General features: G+C 39.5%; 3 protein-coding genes and 1 long non-coding RNA gene across 21 annotated transcripts; 2 read left to right on the forward strand and 2 right to left on the reverse strand.

Moving 5' to 3' along the window:
- The first annotated feature begins 1924 nt into the window (after nt 1-1924).
- Nucleotides 1925-3448, forward strand: LOC103976915 (protein HEADING DATE REPRESSOR 1). 2 transcript variants are annotated; one of them, XM_065141467.1, is made up of 5 exons: nt 1925-2097; nt 2184-2270; nt 2470-2547; nt 2648-2991; nt 3069-3448. In XM_065141467.1, the coding sequence occupies exons 2-5, from the start codon at nt 2207-2209 to the stop codon at nt 3270-3272; spliced, it is 690 nt and encodes a 229-aa protein (XP_064997539.1). In that variant the 5' UTR covers nt 1925-2097; nt 2184-2206; the 3' UTR covers nt 3273-3448. The 2 variants fall into 2 exon arrangements, with proteins under 2 accessions (XP_064997539.1, XP_009390544.2); XM_009392269.3 differs by lacking the exon at nt 2470-2547 and having other exon boundaries at nt 1932-2097.
- On the reverse strand, nt 3172-8736 carry LOC103977342 (uncharacterized). Of its 16 annotated transcripts, none has more exons than XM_065141468.1 (10): nt 8370-8736; nt 7938-8183; nt 7082-7255; nt 6886-6964; nt 6374-6466; nt 5200-5392; nt 4318-4417; nt 4089-4229; nt 3540-3997; nt 3172-3307 (listed from the first exon to the last, which is right to left on the reverse strand). In XM_065141468.1, exons 2-6 carry the CDS (start codon nt 8160-8162, stop codon nt 5337-5339), a joined length of 627 nt encoding a protein of 208 aa, XP_064997540.1. In that variant the 5' UTR covers nt 8163-8183; nt 8370-8736; the 3' UTR covers nt 3172-3307; nt 3540-3997; nt 4089-4229; nt 4318-4417; nt 5200-5336. The 16 variants fall into 16 exon arrangements, 14 of the variants coding, with proteins under 14 accessions (XP_064997540.1, XP_064997541.1, XP_064997543.1 ...); XM_065141469.1 differs by having other exon boundaries at nt 4089-4156; nt 4264-4417; XM_065141471.1 differs by having other exon boundaries at nt 4089-4417; nt 6886-6950.
- Nucleotides 8737-10639: 1903 nt separating this feature from the next.
- Nucleotides 10640-14366, reverse strand: LOC103976914 (probable folate-biopterin transporter 2). 2 transcript variants are annotated; one of them, XM_009392267.3, is made up of 6 exons: nt 14228-14366; nt 13277-14132; nt 12315-12574; nt 12012-12107; nt 11752-11922; nt 10640-11678 (listed from the first exon to the last, which is right to left on the reverse strand). In XM_009392267.3, the coding sequence occupies exons 2-6, from the start codon at nt 13701-13703 to the stop codon at nt 11067-11069; spliced, it is 1566 nt and encodes a 521-aa protein (XP_009390542.2). In that variant the 5' UTR covers nt 13704-14132; nt 14228-14366; the 3' UTR covers nt 10640-11066. The 2 variants fall into 2 exon arrangements, with proteins under 2 accessions (XP_009390542.2, XP_018678246.2); XM_018822701.2 differs by lacking the exon at nt 14228-14366 and having other exon boundaries at nt 10872-11678; nt 13277-13812; nt 13927-14062.
- A 745-nt stretch (nt 14367-15111) lies between these two features.
- LOC108952289 (uncharacterized) lies at nt 15112-18464 on the forward strand. Its single transcript, XR_010495014.1, has 4 exons — nt 15112-15358; nt 15865-15981; nt 16179-16285; nt 18033-18464. It is a non-coding gene; the product is annotated as an uncharacterized LOC108952289 (long non-coding RNA).
- Nucleotides 18465-18651: the final 187 nt, after the last annotated feature.

The following is an 18651-nucleotide window of genomic DNA, read 5'->3' on the forward strand; positions in this document are numbered from 1 at the left end:
TAGCAAATGAGAAAGAGAAGAATACATGTGATAAGGACATAGAAATTATCATTAAAGTTTCAAAAAATAAAAAGAAAAGAAAGAGAGCTCATTTATGATGTATTTGGGCATCCTAATTGGAGAAGATCTTAATTCATCAATTAGTTTCAAAGCCTTAAATGTGTGTATATAAAAGAGCTCTTATATATATATATATATATATATATGAGCTCCACTAGTTAGAGATCATCTTTTGTATTTAGTCATCTTTTGTTACCGATAGAAATACAAAAATAAAATATAAAAAGATAATATTATTGTTTTAGTTGATGATGACGGACAATGTTAGTGGTGTGGATGTTGATATCGATGTAATTGTTGAGCGACGAAAGTACCACCGATGCAAATGTCAAGCAGCCCTTTCTCAGCTCAACAACTGTATCTTTGTCGATGTAAATGCAAAATAATGAAAGGACCGCTCGACAACTATGTTGACGTAGATATAAAGCAACTCTCACCCTTTTGTCGTTACTCTTTTTATAAATAGACTTAAATATTTTACTTTAATAAGTGAAGATAATAACCTCATATATATATATATATATATATATATATATATATTATATTATGCATCCTAATTAGAGAAGATCTTAACTCATCGACTAGTTTTAAAGTTTTAGTGTGTGTTAGAGAGAGAGACTATTAAGAATGTATATTTCTCTAGGAGCATTGAGATATGTATATTTTCTTTCTACAACAGAATCTAAAAGAAAGTAAATATAGCATTAGGCTCTTGTCAATGTGCCATGTAAGATGATTGATGTGTGCAACTCTGTATTATTATATATAGAGACATTATTTTCGGAGATTCGAACTTTAACCTTTTATGTTCTAAGGAATACTAAAGCACATCTTTTTCTATATACAACAGAATGTACTTTGCACAACTATTCCATCTCTTCCCATATTTTTGAGTGATTTCCATCTTTATTATGATGTTGGTCACTTTCATTACCATTTTTTTATGTGGATAAACACGAACTATTTTCTTGATTATGTACTCATGGATGATGGTGATGATATTGGAAACAGTCAACGCCTAGTGGGCGTTGACTGTTTTGATAGACTTAGGAACCGAACAAATGTCTAAGGTCAGATCAACCGTCACACTTGTCCTCCTCCATGCTCCGATCATCCTGCGTCACCGGCGGCCAGCGACCGATCGCTAAAGGGCTGTCGCGTCGACGGTGGTGCATATATGCTCACTGAGTTGGAAGCCTCGCCGAACGATTACGACCTGACGTCGTCCTCGGAGGTGTTGAGATCGTCGACGGCGTTGGCGTAGAACTCCGTGCGCGCGCACCGGTTCAGCGCCTCCTCCATGGGGCGGTCCCGGTGTGCTGGTCGGCCAGGTTTTGGACGTAGGAGCGGGTGGGCGATGGTGATGTCGAGGGCGACGAGGGTGAGCCCGTTGACGGCGGTCGCGGTGATGCATCGGGGTTGCATGCTGGTGCATGTGCCGGCGATGAAGGCTTCATTTGCGTGGGAGAAGCGGACGTGTGGTGGCGAGGATATCATCAAGATATAGCCATGTAGTGAGAAGAACAAAGGCTTTGACTTGACCGTTATGTGCGTGTATGTGGCTAGCGCACCTGAGTCAATTCCCAGGTTGGTGGGTCAACGGCGGAAGAGATCAGTACAGGGAAATAGGAGGAATCATGTGATGCATGCTTCAACCACTGATGTAGTGTTTGACTTGACCGGTGGACGTAAGAAGGGGAAGTAAAGCTGTAGAAGACGATTAAGCGAATACACGTGCGTGACACGTGCTCATGGGCTGTCGTCGAGAACGACACGTCCGCTGCCATCACTGCGTCGAATGACCCATTCGCCTTCTCACCTCCTCACCTCTACCGGCTATTGACGTTCACCTCAAGGAAGACAACGAGAGGTAAACCAAGCAAGATAGAAACAAACAAGGCGAGAGAGAGAGAGAGAGAGAGAGAGAGAGAGAGAAAGGGAAAAGGGAAAGCAGAAACGGGTCCTCCTCCTCCTCGTCTTCCTCGTGGGTATCTCCTCTTTCCAGAGAGAATTCTACTGCACACAGAAGAGAAGCAGGTGACGATTCGATCCACACTTGTTCCTTGTGAATCAGCTTCAGTGCTCACCTATTGATTCTTCTTCTGCTCTCTTGATCGAGGTAGTTCGGGGAAGGGAGCAGGCGGTGATGATGGAAGGCTTCTCGCCGGCTTCTCCTCCCCGGATCTTTTGGAATTCCCGCAAGAGATCAGGTGAAGCAAAGATTCTCATCACTGTCTTCTCTTCTCTTCCCCCCAATCTCATCGGATTCCCTCTCCAATTTTAGTCTATTTTATCTATATATTTCCTAAATTTCTTGGTCGAGAAGGAAGAGAGAATTATTATTGTTGTTGGTAGAGAGCAGAGATGATTTCTTGGGTGATACGATACGTCACAGATCAGACAGTGCAGGTTTCTTACCGGTGATTGCCGATTTGGGGCTGCCGTGCCAGTTATTCCCGCATCTTCGCTTTACCGGCATCACCGGGAGTAAGCAGAGGGGCACATTGCCTCGAGCTTGCCACTGTGTAGAATCTGCTGATGGCGCAGGAAGAAGAAGTACTGACGTGTGATCGTAATCTGCTTACAGCTACTGCCCGGAGCTTGGAAGACGCAGCAGTGCGCGCCGTCGCTCGAGCGAAGGAACCGGGTGAAACAGCGAAAGCCCACCCGGCTGCGGCTGACGAGCACCGCCCGGAGGAGGAGGAGAAGGTAGGCAAAGCCGCTTTGTCCGAACGTCGGCAGGCGCTGTTCGAGCCACTGGAGCCCAGCTCCTACGGGCGTCGCACCCCGGCCGACGTCCTGCTCCCTCCGCCCGACTTCGATCCCACCTGCTACCCCAAGGGATGGCTGGTGGGGAAGAAGCGGAAGCTCGTGAACGTCGACGTGGTGGAGAGCATGCGGAGGATCGCGATCCAAGAGATGAACAGGAAGGTCTGTAGCTTCCACGCACGCATGGTATTTGCAGAAATGGCAGACCGGGATTCACGGGTGTGCGATTGGTGTGACAGGACAAGGAGATCGACGGACTGAACGAGCAGCTGGAGGAGGACGCGCGCTGCCTGGAACACCTGCAGGTGCAACTACTGGAAGAGCGGAGCAAAAGGGTGGAGGCGGAGAGGCAGAACGCCATGCTTCAGGACCAAGTCTCGATGCTCATGAACGTGCTGGAAGAAACGCAAGCAGTAGAAGAGGAGGCCTCTGGGGATCACTAATGCCTCCGACGATACCATTCCTTCTACCTTCTACTCTATATGGATCACATTAAATTCATATGTTAAACTAATTTCATGTACGTGTGTTGTGTGCATTCACTTGTAATGTTGCAGTCTGCGAAAGGTGTGAAGATGTAATTAACAAAGCATATATACAAAAGATTAGTTTTGCTATTCGATCAAAAGATTGATGGCTCCAAAGCATATGAGAAGAAGGCTAACATCAGTTGCATTAGAGGCACAAATTGAGAAGGGGCAAATAGTTACCTGTTTCCATGCCTGCTTGTTTCAGCATCTTTGAGACATGTCGATCAACAACTTTGGCCACTCGAGGGAGATCGAGAAGCACCTCAAATATCTGTCTCTTGAGATGAGATGAGTGACTGGCCACCATCAAGTAACTCGTGTTGGATGATGTTCATCATCAGATCCAGCGTTGTATGTCGTGTCAGTCTCTATCACTGAGAAGAAGATACATCAGCTTGCACGTCGATGCTGCGCTGCATTTGGAAGCTGTGTCAGCCACTGTAACACTGAGAAGACACCGTGCCATGGCTTCCAGAATCACTTTGTTTGAAGGAACAATTGTAGAGGATGAAGGAATGTCTGAGGTCATCGGCATGGATCCTTGAGGTCCAAGAAAGTTCAATCGATCCCACCAGTTAGGGTAGATTGCCCCTGTCCCCCATTGATACTACTTTCTTCCACGGACCAAGCTTTGGTATCTGAAATGATAGTGCAGGTTCAAATTGAGAAAGATCAAGGTAATACTGGATAACCAGTTTAACAGCATAGCTCTGGAGCTGGTCTTATTACCTGAGCTTGGTGCAGGAATATCCTGAGTCAAAATCTGGTGTCCTTCCAAAAGAATTGTGTACCTCATTCTTATTACACATTGACGAAGTTGCAAAAGGAGAATCAAGTTCAAAGAAGGCTGAGAAGGCTCCATAATCATCCCTAATGTCATTAAGAATATGGCATTTATTATCACCTTGATCCTTGTAGAGAGAGTATGAAGAATCGAAGCATGGAGAATCTAACACACAGTCTGGTTGCTGACTTTGTGACTTCCGATGTGGATCACGATCGATAAGCTGCTTAGAAAACTTGCTTAACTGCATCAGGGACATTGAAGCATATGCCTCCTACAGCAACAACACCACATGAAAAATCACTTAGGTATGACAAAATAGTGTTGCTTTTGCATTTCCAATTCGACAGTCAAAAGCATATTGCAAATTTAGGAACAGAAACCATAGTCCGAGCAGTCAGCAGTTAAACTTATTCTTGTAATGTGAAGAATAGGGATAAACCAGTTGTACATGATAAATCAGAGGTGGAGGCAGTTTCTAGGCCTAACAAAAAGAGAATTACTGGACAGAGATAATGCCTAATACACTAATTGCGTAGTTTACAGAAAACTGGTATATTTTTGCAGTACATAAATCAGCTGCAGTTCTGTTTTAAATAGCTTGAAATAATAAACTGGTGCATTGATTAAACTTACAAAATTCTGATATTGACCGGTTTGATCAAATTAGTAGCTAATTAACACAACACCAAACTAGTAAATTAAAGTGCTGGCGTTTGACCATATATTACAAAGTGAAAAAAAAAAATTGTTTCCTTCAATATAAGGAAACGTGTCATTTTAGTACCATAGTCTATTCTAAACATGTTCCAGAAACAACCAATTTTGAAACAAGCATAAATTTTGTTCATTTTCGGCATGGCATCTTCAATAACACATAACTGGATCCATACTTGATTTGTAGAAGCACCAGAATACTTGCAAAATATAAATGACAAAGAGCAAAGAAAAATTAATTTTTTTAAAACTCCAAGATTATGTTGGTGCGCATGGCATATTAATCAAAGATTAAAACATTCAAAAGCAAAAGAACATTAAAAAAGATTAGAAATGCACCTCATGTATATTGTGTGAAAACATATGAAATGTCCTCATAAGACAATTTTGGAGACAACAGGTAATCATTCTGACAACAATTTCCTAGTAGATTTCCCAAAATTATTATCCCTCCCCCAACTAATCTTCCATGGTAGTCAAATAGCCCACTCAGCCCCAGGTGACAAACCATTTCTTGAGTTTAGGCAATATCCTAGGCAAATAAGCAAAACCAAATGTCAAAAGCTTAGATAATGTCATTTTATTTTTCTTAATTAGCTATCACACAACCATTGTAAGTGACTGACACTACTTTTCAGAAATTACAATCTCAACATACCTCCTAGTATTGTTGTAATATCGGTATTCAATGATTCTATAATAACTTGAAAAAGCAATTAGGCTAAACGTTTTAAAATAAAAACATTATAATTTGTATCTCAAGTGAAGCAGTAAATAAATGCACATATGCATGCATAAATGCATTTGTTCTTGTCCTAATGAGTATACAAATATACATCCAATACAAATAAACATGATCACACATATGATACATTAGTTAACTATTGCCCAGCCATTGCGAGACTTGGCTACCACCCAGGTATTAGATCAAATGCCTAGTTGATAACTCGTAATGAACAATGTACTGAAAGCTCTATCTATTGACCCATCATTTGAATGAGGACCTTCTGCTCTAGTTTAGGTGATCTAGTGTGAAGATGAACAAATTTCTAATCTCAGGTCAAGTACACAGTCAATAATCCTAAAACAGGGTGGACAGTTCCCCAAGACTTTGAAAATGGATAAATAGTCACTCGAGGGGAGTAGGCGATCTCTTGTGACTGAAGAGCAACTTCCTAATCTCAGGTTGAGTAAGCATTCTGTAATCCCGAAATAGGATAAATAGTTCATCGGACATAAAAATGGATAAATAATTTCTCAATTTTGAAGATAATGTGAATACCCCAATATTCATCAGTCACTAGTTTCAACCTCTTTAATAGTATTTTAAACATACACTTGGTTACCAACCATGAATTTTACATCAATTTTTTAATTTTTATTTTACTTTCAATTTTGAAAAGAAAAAGACAAAAATAAAGGAGGGGCTCTACATTTTAAGTTGGGAAAGAAGATATATGCATGCATATTAAGGACAAACTGTATTACATAAGGAACTAATAAATGAATGCACCTTTTTTCAGAGGTCTGGTACGCCAAAGTGGTAACAGACCAGTTCTGACTATCAGCAATGGATATCTGGTATGCCAAACCTCCATTATTTTGTCTGCCCAAATATGAGTAAGCTTTTAAATTGGAACCAATATTTTCTTCAACTGGTTCATTATTAGCTTAAAAACTAGCTTTAGTGACACAAAATAAAAAATTTGAATCCATGCATCTTGCGAATTCTGTACCAGTGCTCTTCAGTTATGGACATCAACTGGAAAAGTACAGTCCTGTATCAAGGATGTCAATTTACAACAAACAAAAAGCAAGTTTTTCTGAAATTAAAAAAAACAAAATGCAAGTTCAAGACAATTCGATTCACAAGACCATCAGCATATTAACTAGCCAACACCAAAGACAAAAACAGCATAAAGTAGTATACTTCCTCAAAAGTAAAAAATTGAGTTTATTGACATTTTGGTATCATGAAAGGACAAACATTTGACATCGATGGCCAAATCAAGAAATGCAATTTACCTATGTATTCTTGATTGACCATTTGTAAAGTCTGGTGCTGCTTGCCACATCGTCTGCTTCTTCGACTGAGGATCAGTCTCTTGGAAGAAAAGAGATGGTATTGAGTATTGACAACTAATAAACTTAGCTTGTTAATGGCTTGTTAGTGAAATAAACATCCACTTAAACAACATCCATAAAAAAAACAAAAACATACCACTATATCCAAAGTTCCATGACCACCTTTACAGCATTTTGCCTTAATAACAATGATGCCAGACCAGTGAAATTCAATCTTGCTCTTGAGGCGGTATCCGAGAACTTCCCATATAAGTTTATGCTTCGCAAAGTAGCATTTTGCCACTAGATCAATTTCATTCCTTGAAACAAACTGTTCACCATCAGAACTCAGTTAAATTTTCAATGATTATGCCATCAGGAAAAATACTTGAAAAAAAGAATAACACAAACATACTGATCTGCATTACTATCAAGAATCCAAGATTATAATTGAACCAAGCTACAATCTTATACAGGGACTTTGAATCAAAGATTTAAATCGCAGTCTAATATTGATTTTGGTAACCCAGATATTGAAAAGTACCAATACCCTGAACGGTAAACTGACCTGTGCAGCTTGGAAACATTCAATGAAACAATAAACAATAAAGATAAATGATATTATACTAGTATCAAGCTGCATGTCTCAATACTAAAGTTTGGTCCGAGTGGTAAATACTGATTCATATTGACTGGTACAATCGAGATGTGAAATATTGTTATTAAGAAACAATGTGCTCAACAATAAAACCCTCTGATTTATAACGATTGAAATCGAGAAAGTGAAGGTAAGTGACACAACTTGGTTCACAATAATCAACCGTTTCACAGAAAGGAACTAATGTCATATAAGAAGCAGAGAATGAGCAGTTATGTAGACCATAAGCAGAGAAAATTTGAACAATCGAGTAACTTAGGATGCACGAATGTACAACAAATTGTGATGAATGAAGGGATGGGCTGCACAATCTATCTAAAACCCCAACCATGTTGTCACCTACAGAAGTTCTCACCTCCCAGTTCCCAATCCTCAAAAGTGATGCAGAAAATTTCGTAGGTTCTGTCTTGTTAGAAGAGCACCAAGAAGCTAAAGGATTCAGTCCATGTCTGCTACCACTTTCCGAACACCCAAAGCTAGTGGAGCACGACACACAACCTGATGGAGGAAGTATCTTCTGAACCACATCCACTACAGATGGGCTCTTCGTGAGATGAAGACCAAACGGGCCAGCTTCCATATGCGCATTGTACTAAAAAGCCTGTAACAACGCAGCATCAAAAGCCCTTATTACCCCTTTACCGCACAAGCAAACAAATCAAGAAAAAAAAGATTTGACGATTACTTTCTACTCGATCGAGTAAATAAAGATCAAATGGAGAAACTGGTTGGCATCAAAGAGCAACGAATCTAAGGAAAGAACCGTAAAGCCGAGAGATATATCTACCTGCTGATCTGGAGGGTTCGCATGCCCGGATCTCTTGTTCGGAGGGCCGTGCTCGTCGCCCAACGAGTCCTCGAATCCCGACATCAGCGCTTGCGGTCGTCCGGCAGCCAAACCATACCGGAAAAGATTCCAAAGACGACGCACTAGAAAAAGATTTCCACCGCCCCGTACCCCCTACGACCTCAAGAAGTTCCCGAGAAGAGTGGATTGAGACCTAACCCCGAACGCACGAATTCGGTAGAACACGAGTGGGACAGCCAACATCTTTACATAGCTTCATATGGACCTCGTCACCGAGGTGGAGAGATTTCTCCGGAAAAGGAAGGGGACAAAGATGGTCGATTTGGAGTCGAAGGAGGGTATGGAGACGAGGAAGAACAGCTGACACGAAAGCATCCGTACACTTGTTTACACGTGTCACTCCGACGTTTCCACGTAGGTAGTTGATGTTTTGACTTGACACTCAGTCAAATTTTTGGCGAATTATCGAAAAACTTTTGATCTTTAATAAATTTTCATAAAATATCACTTCTTCTATTAAAATATCACTTGCTTTTGCATGAGGAAGGATTAGGAGCAATGGCTCTCAACATCCTTGCTCGTAACCATCTTGCGTAAGGAAAGATCTAGTAATATCCATGGATGTGACGATGATAACCATCATACAATGGAGGAGGGGGCACGATGATCCTCATCATTTTTGTTTGCAACCCTCATATATAGAAGAGGATCCAACAAGGTCATCATCATAGCCCGCTGCACAGGGGCAAAAGCACCGATAGATCTAATGAGACAGAGAAGAGGGGGGTGGGGGGGGAGCAAGTCGAAAGACTTTGGTTCATTAAGTATACCATTATGCTTAATATTAGTTGTTGGGAGGTGATGCAAATGAAATCCTAATTAGCAAACAAGGTCATGAAATATGTAAAGATTAAGTAGACAAATCTTCAATTTGTAGGTCTAGCTTAATGGCGTGATTGATTATACAAATAAGTCCACGAGAAGAGTCCTAACAAAAAAATTATGTAAGCAAGAGTTTAGATCAGAAAATTCCTTTCTTGATAAACCATTCATCAAATAATGTCATGACTCCCAAATCAAATAGTTAATATGAGAGTAAACTCTAGATATGTCACTCATAGCAAGTCATGTAAAATATTAACTGGCTAAGTAAAACAAAGAAATCAATCTTGTTGAGTCCAGTATAAATGTAGATCGATATACCAAGTAGCTGATGAGCTAAAATAACATTAGAACTTAAATCATGAGCAGTACAACCCATTGAACTCTGGTACAAAGTACTGACAATCCTCTTCATGTTGGTGTTGAGAAACAAACTTCACTGAACATGACTGCCAAATTTGTAAAGATATGAATAAGCACAAGTCATCTAACTACTAAGGCACTGAAGCAAATGGATATAAACATGATTCATATGGTATTCTAAATGTTTAATGCAATTATTTGTTTCTGGCATGATGGAAAATAAATTTGGAAAGAACAAGAAAGAGTATAGAAAGAAACAAACGGCAATAGTATGTAGCAACAACCTAAGGGAATTCATAACATCTAAACATTATTGCTCAAACTTGTCCCACTCCAGTTTGTGCAACCTATCACAAACGATTATACATTTAGATTTGGCAACTATATTCTGCAGCAAAGTATATTCTTGGCAACAAAATAGAACTGATTTATTCTCAAGAATCAAGCATGTATTTATGGCTTATACAATAAACAGATATAACTTTGCCAATAGTCAATAAAAAAAACTGAGACTTCAAGCTCTATCTTGCACAAACTTAACCGAGATTGTTGGTTCATATCATCAACTTTCTAATATGGTGTGGGGGAGACGTCTTTGATGTTTTAGGAGCAAAAAGGAACTGATAGCATAGGGAAAAGGAACAACATGAAATATCAGACAAAGGAAACTTCAGAACATGTTATACAACTTGTTTTCCTTGTGTATGTCTATGACTACTAAGAATTATTTACTGAATTCTATTTAAATAGACATTTGCATTTCTTATAGTCATAGTGTAAGTTCAAAATTTTGATAAATGCTATGACTAACATGATGATGTAAGCAACAGATATAGATCAACTAGATCAAAGAAGGTCCACCACAATTTTTTCATGGAAAGAGAAAAGACTGAATGACAGAAAGTAAAAATTGTCAAAATTGTTGCTGTTTGTGTTAAAGAAGCCAAAAATTGTTAATCATGTTGTAAAATCATTAAAATTCCTAAAATATTTTGAATGTCATATCTTGTTGTTAACCACCATTTAATTAGATCAAGGAAACAAAATACACACCGTTACAAGATACAACAACAATAACAGCAGTCTTAAGTGAAAGATGTAAAGAAAAATGCCCTTACATTTTTCGGCATTACAATCCCTACTCATGAGTATATTGCATACTGAATGTAACAAATATTCGAAGAATGAAGACCTTACAATCTCACTTCTGGATCTTGACTTCTATTAATAAGATGAATATTGAATAAACTGACCCTTTCTTCTGGATGCCCTATCAATTATCATTTTATGGATACCACAAGAGAATCAACATCTTCTTCTTCCTGTCAAATATATGGACTTCTTGGCTCAACTGAGCAATAAATAAAAAAGTCTTCAAATAAATCAAACCTACAACAGCCCTCCAAATTTGGCATGTGTACATTCTTCCACTCAATATCGGATTTGGTCAACAAGAGAAACCAGTTCAATATTTTTGATGTCATCTATGTCTCTTTCGTGAGCTTCCATATTATCATTTCCATTAAGCAAGTCAGCAGGAAGAAGCGTAGAATTTTGATCACTTATGGGTACTAAAAACAACAGAACTAATGGTATTACTCGCATTATGTTCCTAATCAATATGGCAGCCCAAAGATTACTGAATTCTGTTCGTGTAACTTTTAGCAAATGAAGTAGTAGACCACCAGCCCAGGACGATGTGAGTAAGCCGAAGTTATCAATGGACATGAGCAGGGCAAAAAAGGTGCCCTCGATGCCAGAAGGACAAAGCTTGGAACTCAGCACAAGAAGTGGCATCCACTTGATACGGCCAATCAAGTGTGAAACACTCTCATCGATCACGGCAAAGAAATAATCAGGCAATCCAATCTTCAAGTTTAAACGAAGTACCAAAGCTAAGTCCAACATTCCAGCAAGACCAGTAAGCAACTGACTCCAAAAGAGCAACTGGCGGAAGGGATATTCCTTCAGAATGTTTTGGTACAGTAGCACTCCAAGGAGAGAACCCACAGAGGCAAAGGAAAAGATAAAGCCAATCGTTTCCTGCATGAAAACAGAGTTTCCATATGGTCCAAGAAATGAATATGATGTTCAAACACTTAAAGAGCAGAAATACCTGAGAGAAGGATGGGCCTGATTTTTTATCTGTGTACCAATAAAACATTCCTTCGTGGATATTCAAGCTTAAAGCAAGAGACACGTACATGTATACACATGGTCTCCAAACATAAGGGGATTGTAAAGTTGTCCACATTGTTCGGCTGGCTTGCTGTAACTTTTCGAAGACCTGATAAAAGAACATAACATAAAAGAATGAAACAAAATATTTAAAATTGACAATGTAACTTATCCTCATTTTCAACAGCCAAATCTAACCTGTCCATAAGCAAAGTTTGGTATGTGCATGTCCTTTAGTACCATTCCAACAGAGAGTACAAGTGCTGAAGGGATGCTAAGCACGCCAAATACCCCCTTTGCGATTAAAGAAAGTGAACATTTAGACAAAGTAAAACTCAGAAGGAAGAAACTGTTTTCTTTACTAACAAGGCTTTGGATTTATACTTTAGTATTTGGATGGAAGATGGAACACAATCATTGCTATTTTTGCAGCACTAATAAACCAGACAAAGGCTTGATAGGGAAAAAACTAGTTTAACTGGGACCTTCCAAGAAACTAACCTGAGAACCAAGTGCATGAACCAGTAGGCCACTGATGGAATAACCCAAAAGTCGTCCAATAGATGAACTTAATCCACACAAGCTTTGCATATCAGAAGCAAGGAAAGGATGGTTTATACTGTTCTGTGCAACACAAGCATCTATAGTCACATCTGCTATTGCCACACTTGCACTTCCTGCGGTTATCGCCAGCAAAGCAAACACAACATGGAGTTTGCTATGCAGAGCTAGAGTGAGCATCGATATAATTCCCAGAAGACCTGCATTTTTCATTAAGATATTCTCAGCTGATGTTATTGAATAATAGCTACAGAAGACACAGTTATGTATTGGTTAAGGTTAATAGCTATGAATCAATGCATAAGATCATAGCTTTAGCCAGTTAAGAACCATAGATGAAGTTTATGTTAGAACAATGATAAAGAAATTATAATGAAAACACAGTTTATTTTGGACTAAGAGGCTGGATAGGCAACAATTAATGACTAAGAGGCTGGATCGGCAAAAACTAAGGAGTAAGAGGCAGGATAGGCAATAATTAAGGACCAAGAGGCAGAATGATGATAACTAAGGGACCAGTGATGCAAGAAGATGCACAAAGAACATGCAAAAGACCCTACCGAAAATCTAAGTAGAGAAGCATATGACTAATATCCTTTTTGTTATCAGACATCACTAGTATGTTCAATATAAGACACCGTGAAGAACAAATAGAAAATTGAATCTTTTATTTGCAAGTCTAATGACTGATATCCGCAGGGCAGATCTTGGATCAAAACCTGAATTTTCTTGACCGGTGTAGACTCCATAACACCCTTCACAATCTAAAGATACATAAGGTGCCAACCCACAGTAAATTAACATCGAAAAATCCAGATGCTCAACAAAATGCAACTTGCAGATCAGAGAAAAATAAATATAATCTATATTAAGCTAAAGGACAATGGCATCGGCTTCCTTGCCTGATAAGATAAAGTAGGGTCGCCTCCTATACCCAGCGATGGGAAGTACGTCAGTAAGAAGACCCCAGAGAGGCTTGACGATCCAAGGAATCGAAATGATTCCATGGTAGACCTGCGCGGCCGAAGGCTGCACCATCTGGACATCCTTCCAGTAGTAATCCGTGGCAACCTTAGCAATGGCGCCGCCAAACCCCTGGCTGATTCCATACACTGTGATGACTCCAAATACAAAGCTCCAGTGCATCTCCTCCGCAAGCATTCTGAACCAGCGCAAAGGAGACCAATTCGGATACCGACACCCTCCATTGGAATCTTGGAAATCTTCATCAGGGGCTTCCTTCTGCTTCACGCCCTCTCCAGCTAACCTAATATTTTCTTCCATGCCCTCCGCATCGTCGTACACTAGGGAAGATAATGGAGACACCATTCAACCAATTTTTGCTCCTCTTTGTCAAGATCTCCACAGACAACTTCCAATAAATGCCTAAAGGTATCGTTTCTCACGGTTCTTGTTTGAGCTCACTCAGATGGGTTTCCTTGTTAAGATCCAAACGAACACGAACCATGAAATTAGGCTACAAGAAGGGAACTTTCAGATCCAGAGGCTGCCGTAATCATCACAGCGCCAGAAGGATACAAGATTTTCTCACCCAGTCAACAAATTTCAGACGAAAAATACGTTGCTTCCCATGGATTTCACGTGGCGTCGCAGAGAAAGGTGTCCTTGTTGCGCTCCAATATGGCCCAAGAACACCGAAGTAAGACAAAAAGAAAGGACTTTTCGATCAAGAACCGTTCCTTTTGGCACCAGTAACTCCGATCCCGCGAAACAGGAACTTGCGTTCGGATCAAATTACTGAGAAGAGAGGGGAAAAAAGCAATTTCTATGACAAGGAACCACCAAAATAAGCACAAACAAGACAAAATTTGAAGACGAGAACGAAACCAAACTCGGATTTGTAGAAACGACGCCGCAAACTCTCAGAAAATCCGGGAATCCTCGCCGGAAGGCGGTGAGCAGAGAATGCAATGGGCCGAGCCGCGGGGTTGACCAACCTCGCCGCTCGATCCAAACTTAACCCCAGAGGCGAATACTTCCCGCACCAAGCACTCCCTCACACGCGCGTCCCCGACGACGTGGGACCCGCGTCCTGGTGCCGGCCGTTTTGTTGGAAATTAGCTGTATTTGACCGGCCACCCGTTTTTTGCACCCTTCTCATGCAAATGTTGTATGTGATATCATTTAATCAAAGGGTTACATAACAAATCAGTACCAAACTTCAACCTAATAAATAGAACATTACATATACACCCTTGTCCTACACAAATAGAAAATTCTAGAAATTCTGATATTTATTTATTTATAACACTATCTTCTTTTTTTTAGGTTTGGGAAGCAGAGAAAAAAAATATTAGATTTGGGACATTTGGATCTGGGCGCGTATGATTCGAACGTACGTATAACATCTCCCATTTAATAATGGATGATTGGGGACGTGGCGGAAGGGGATTGGGTCCATTAACTTGGGGACGTCATACGAGTGGATCACGTTGTTTGTCACAGTCAGTGATCGGTGAAGCATTTGATCTATTTTTTAATAAATTAATGATATAATAATAACAACAACAACAACAATATGAACAAGAAAATAAAACTACTGAATTAAAATGAGTAGTTAATTCATAAAATGATTATATGAAATTATCGATCATTAAAATCAAGTTATTTTATTATCTTTCCAATTTAATAATATTAAAAAATAATATTGAAATTAAGAGAAAAAGGGAACGTAATAATTTCAAAATCAGGAAAGAGGCGGGAGAAGCACCGAAAAGAAAAAGGAGCAGAGAGATAACGGAACGGCGATGGAGGACGCGATGAAGGCCTTGAGCAAGGCGAGCCGCGACCTCGTCCAGCACCAGCACGATCAGGAGTCCCGGCGTTCCTACCAGAGCAAAACCCTAAAGATCAAGATCGATTAACTCGTCTTGTTGTTTGTTCTGGATTTGGATTTTTATCCCTTTGATCTGCAGGCGAATCCGTGCAATCGGCTCGAGGAGATCTGCCGCGAACTCCGCACGGTACTTCTCTCTCTTGCTTAGACGTGTAAGAATTTGTGGTATATTGATTATATGGAGCTAGGAAGAGAAAAGCCCAGTCATGGGCAGTATCGAACGGATTAATGGTGTGGGGATGTTATAGGCATGTGGGCGCATGAAGAGTGTTCGGCGATATGCAGTTGCTTGCAACCTGGGTCAAAGTAGCACTGGGAATGTAAAGTTGACTCCCGTTAAAGAGGATGTAAAGTTATCTCTGCGTAGGAAAGTCTCAGTTGGTCATCTTTAGAACTCGGATGATAAGGATACCAATCATATGAGACAACTACATCCATTGTCATTATAAAGCTGTCTTGTCATCTCAATAGGATTTCAATACAAAATGTAATTGCAAATGAAGGGTGAAATACTGTATCTTGTACCTATACATTGCTTTAAGTCTGCCTTTGGTCATAAAATATTGATAGATTCTGACAACAAGTTCCACTAAATTTGGAAATAAATTAAATGCTCACCATTTTCACCTGCAGGATTTAATCGACAAAGCAAGAAAATGTTCGTAGCAGGGGTTACTGGCTTCTTCTGGTCCTTCCTCCATGAGCACATAAATTGAATCTGATGACATGGCATGCACAAATTTGAACTAGGTGATTGATACTCTTTCTTTTGTTGCTTCATTATGACAAATTTTAGTGTGTTCTTTCTTGGTTTGTTCTATCCTTGGTAGATTTTGTGTAATGTTGAATATTTCTGTTGAATCATGTTAATATCTGAGCTTCTTTCTTCATCCTTTATGTAATTCTGTACGAGCACATTGTGATGAAATGCTTCGGGACTGTCTCAGGTGTGCTTGACCCTTCAGAAGGAAGCAAAATAAATGTGTTATGGAGGCCTTTAGAGGATAAACCATGTATTTGGTACATCGAGTGTTTCCACGATGTTGTGAAGAGTGTAAGTTTATAATTCTTCGCCTTTTCTTTCTTTGTGTTTGGTTTTTTAGATGGTACGGGAGACTGTTACTTTATGTAGACTTTCCATCATTGCTAACCAAAGTGGATCTTAAGATCCATGACAATATGGGATTTGATTTGAAAAGGCTTGAGAACTTGTGCTTTAAAAGAGCTGAGCTCATCATGAGTTGCTAAGCCTTGTAGTAAAACCCGTACGGTGACTAGTCAAATTAAGGCAGCATGTTAAGATAGCTTGTGAAATAGTAGATGATACACATACAAAAGTTGAGGGTTGATCATGAATCTAGAACTGCTCATTTGACTGGATGACAGCCAAATATGAACTTTTCCAGTTGAACTCGAGCAAGCTACCCACATACCCTGAACATACACTTGTGCTGAGCCAAAGCACACCATAGCTAAACTTTTGCAGTTGAGCTTGCTTGACTGTGGCCAATGCCCTAGATATATGTCCGTGCTTAGCCAACATATCCCATAGCTTTTTAACTTCAGATTGTCGGTATTATCCCCAAAATATTGGAATGCACGGGGATCAGCATTGTTTTGCCTGTACTCTATGGGCAAAGGAAAAGTCGTTTGGTTTATTGAGATGTTCGGTCAATTCATTGGCTTAAGGTCCCTCAGAAACTTGGCTGGGCAAGAGAATCTTAATTTGGTCAATCCATTTATTTTAAATAATTTTTATCTTGCTCAGCTCAAGTTAACTATATCTGATTGCTTCATTATTATGAATGCCTTTGCTCCATGAAAATAGTTCCTCTTCTCACAATCAAAGTCAATGTGATTATGATTCCTCACCAGAAAATTGAATCTCCTGTCAACTTCAACTTTATATTGCTCATCAAAATTATAAATGACCAATCTTATATGGAAAACAGCTTAACTCATTTACAAAATTCTTGCACCCATACAGGATTTTGAAGAATGGACAGCTCAAGTGAAAGCAAAAACTGATCTACCTCTGCACCTCCACAATATAAAATATATGACTAAACTTTCTCATAGAGATGAGGCTGGGATGCTAATTTATTTCATGGGACGAGAAAGACACTGATGAGTACATAAATCAGATGCTTTTATGGGCATTAGTTCAGGACAACTGAAGTGAGAGGCAAAGAGCAATAAAACCATTGAGCTAACGTGCATGGATGATGTATGCATATACTGGAAAATTTTTTAATGTTATGTTAACACCAGGATGACTTCCTCTTATGCAAATCCTGATAGCCCCTTCTGCAGCATCTGAACCTTCTTCTTAGTGCTAGCCTCTTTTGTTAGTTGCTAAGAAGTGTATTATATAAACTGAAATCGTTCAAATGTATTATCCTACTCCTGTGTGATATTCATGTTGCTCATTTTGTGTATGATAGAGTATCAATTATAATCTCTAAATTTAATTAAACATATGACTTTTTACATATCTGAATGACGATAAAAAATCCATGTAGCCGACCCAAGATAATTGAGACTTACAGTTTTATTATTGTTGTTGTTGCTATTAGCATATCAGTGATAATATTTCCCATTGATACCTATGACATCTTCATGCTTGAAATCTTCTATTCCATTTTTTCCTTTGAATTCTTCAGCAAATTTTATCCTTTATTGATCTCAATTAAACCCTATAACCTGTGTATGGGTATCAGATAAAGCTTCTCCTCCCAGTTTTGCAAACCTTTTCGATGCTTGGATTAATGATTCTGTTCCTCCATCTTGTATCCTTGCAGTTTTTTGAAGTACCTGATTAATGAAAACAGCACTAGGCTTCCTCACCTATCAGATTTCAAAATAGAGCGAGCTTATTGCTAATCTTGTTCTTGATTTTGTTTGTTGACCCGCCATAAACTTGGAGGTGGCAATGGATCTGGTCAAATATACCAACCTGTGGTTCCACCAGTGCTTCCAATCACTTGGCAGGTTTGCCGTTGGGTACTTATTATACTTAGCTAGATGCTTCAACCTTCACATGTGTTTTCTTCTTTATGATTGAGAATTCTGCAGTGCTTAACTTGTACATTACTGTTGCAAACCAGGTGACCGAACTCACTGTTTGTAGTGGGTGATAACCAGTCGCTCCACAAAAGTTTTGCTTGACTATGGCAAGAGGTTACCAAGAGACCACCAAATAAAAGTTCCCCACAGTTATCGCAACAAAAAGCTCCAATTGCAGTGGAAGGTATGAGCTGGTTTAGCATTTATGATACTGCAATGCTTCTAAATTTATGTGCATGAGCATGTATCATTTTCTATGCCCAAATGTGCATAAGCATGCCAAAATTAAACCTATACGGCTAGCTGTGATACAGATGTATGGAGTCAAACCTTGGCTAGTTAGTTGTGCAAATA

Source organism: Musa acuminata, chromosome BXJ3-3 (genome assembly GCF_036884655.1).
Source record: "Musa acuminata AAA Group cultivar baxijiao chromosome BXJ3-3, Cavendish_Baxijiao_AAA, whole genome shotgun sequence".
Lineage (NCBI taxonomy): Eukaryota > Viridiplantae > Streptophyta > Magnoliopsida > Zingiberales > Musaceae > Musa > Musa acuminata.

Excerpts from the sequence above, each read along its gene's own strand:
- LOC103976915 (XM_065141467.1), top strand. The coding sequence starts at position 2,207 with ATGATGGAAGGCTTCTCGCCGGCTTCTCCTCCCCGGATCTTTTGGAAT. Across the intron at positions 2,271-2,469 it reads GAATTCCCGCAAGAGATCAG|GTTTCTTACCGGTGATTGCC; the intron begins GTGAAGCAAAGA and ends CAGACAGTGCAG. Across the intron at positions 2,992-3,068 it reads TCCAAGAGATGAACAGGAAG|GACAAGGAGATCGACGGACT; the intron begins GTCTGTAGCTTC and ends TTGGTGTGACAG.
- LOC103977342 (XM_065141468.1), bottom strand. The coding sequence starts at position 8,162 with ATGGAAGCTGGCCCGTTTGGTCTTCATCTCACGAAGAGCCCATCTGTA. Across the intron at positions 7,256-7,937 it reads TGAGGATTGGGAACTGGGAG|TTTGTTTCAAGGAATGAAAT; the intron begins GTGAGAACTTCT and ends GATGGTGAACAG. Across the intron at positions 5,393-6,373 it reads TACCAGACCTCTGAAAAAAG|GATATTGCCTAAACTCAAGA; the intron begins GTGCATTCATTT and ends TTATTTGCCTAG.
- LOC103976914 (XM_009392267.3), bottom strand. The coding sequence starts at position 13,703 with ATGGTGTCTCCATTATCTTCCCTAGTGTACGACGATGCGGAGGGCATG. Across the intron at positions 12,575-13,276 it reads ACCCTACTTTATCTTATCAG|GTCTTCTGGGAATTATATCG; the intron begins GCAAGGAAGCCG and ends TGAAAAATGCAG. Across the intron at positions 11,679-11,751 it reads CAGGCCCATCCTTCTCTCAG|GAAACGATTGGCTTTATCTT; the intron begins GTATTTCTGCTC and ends GTTTTCATGCAG.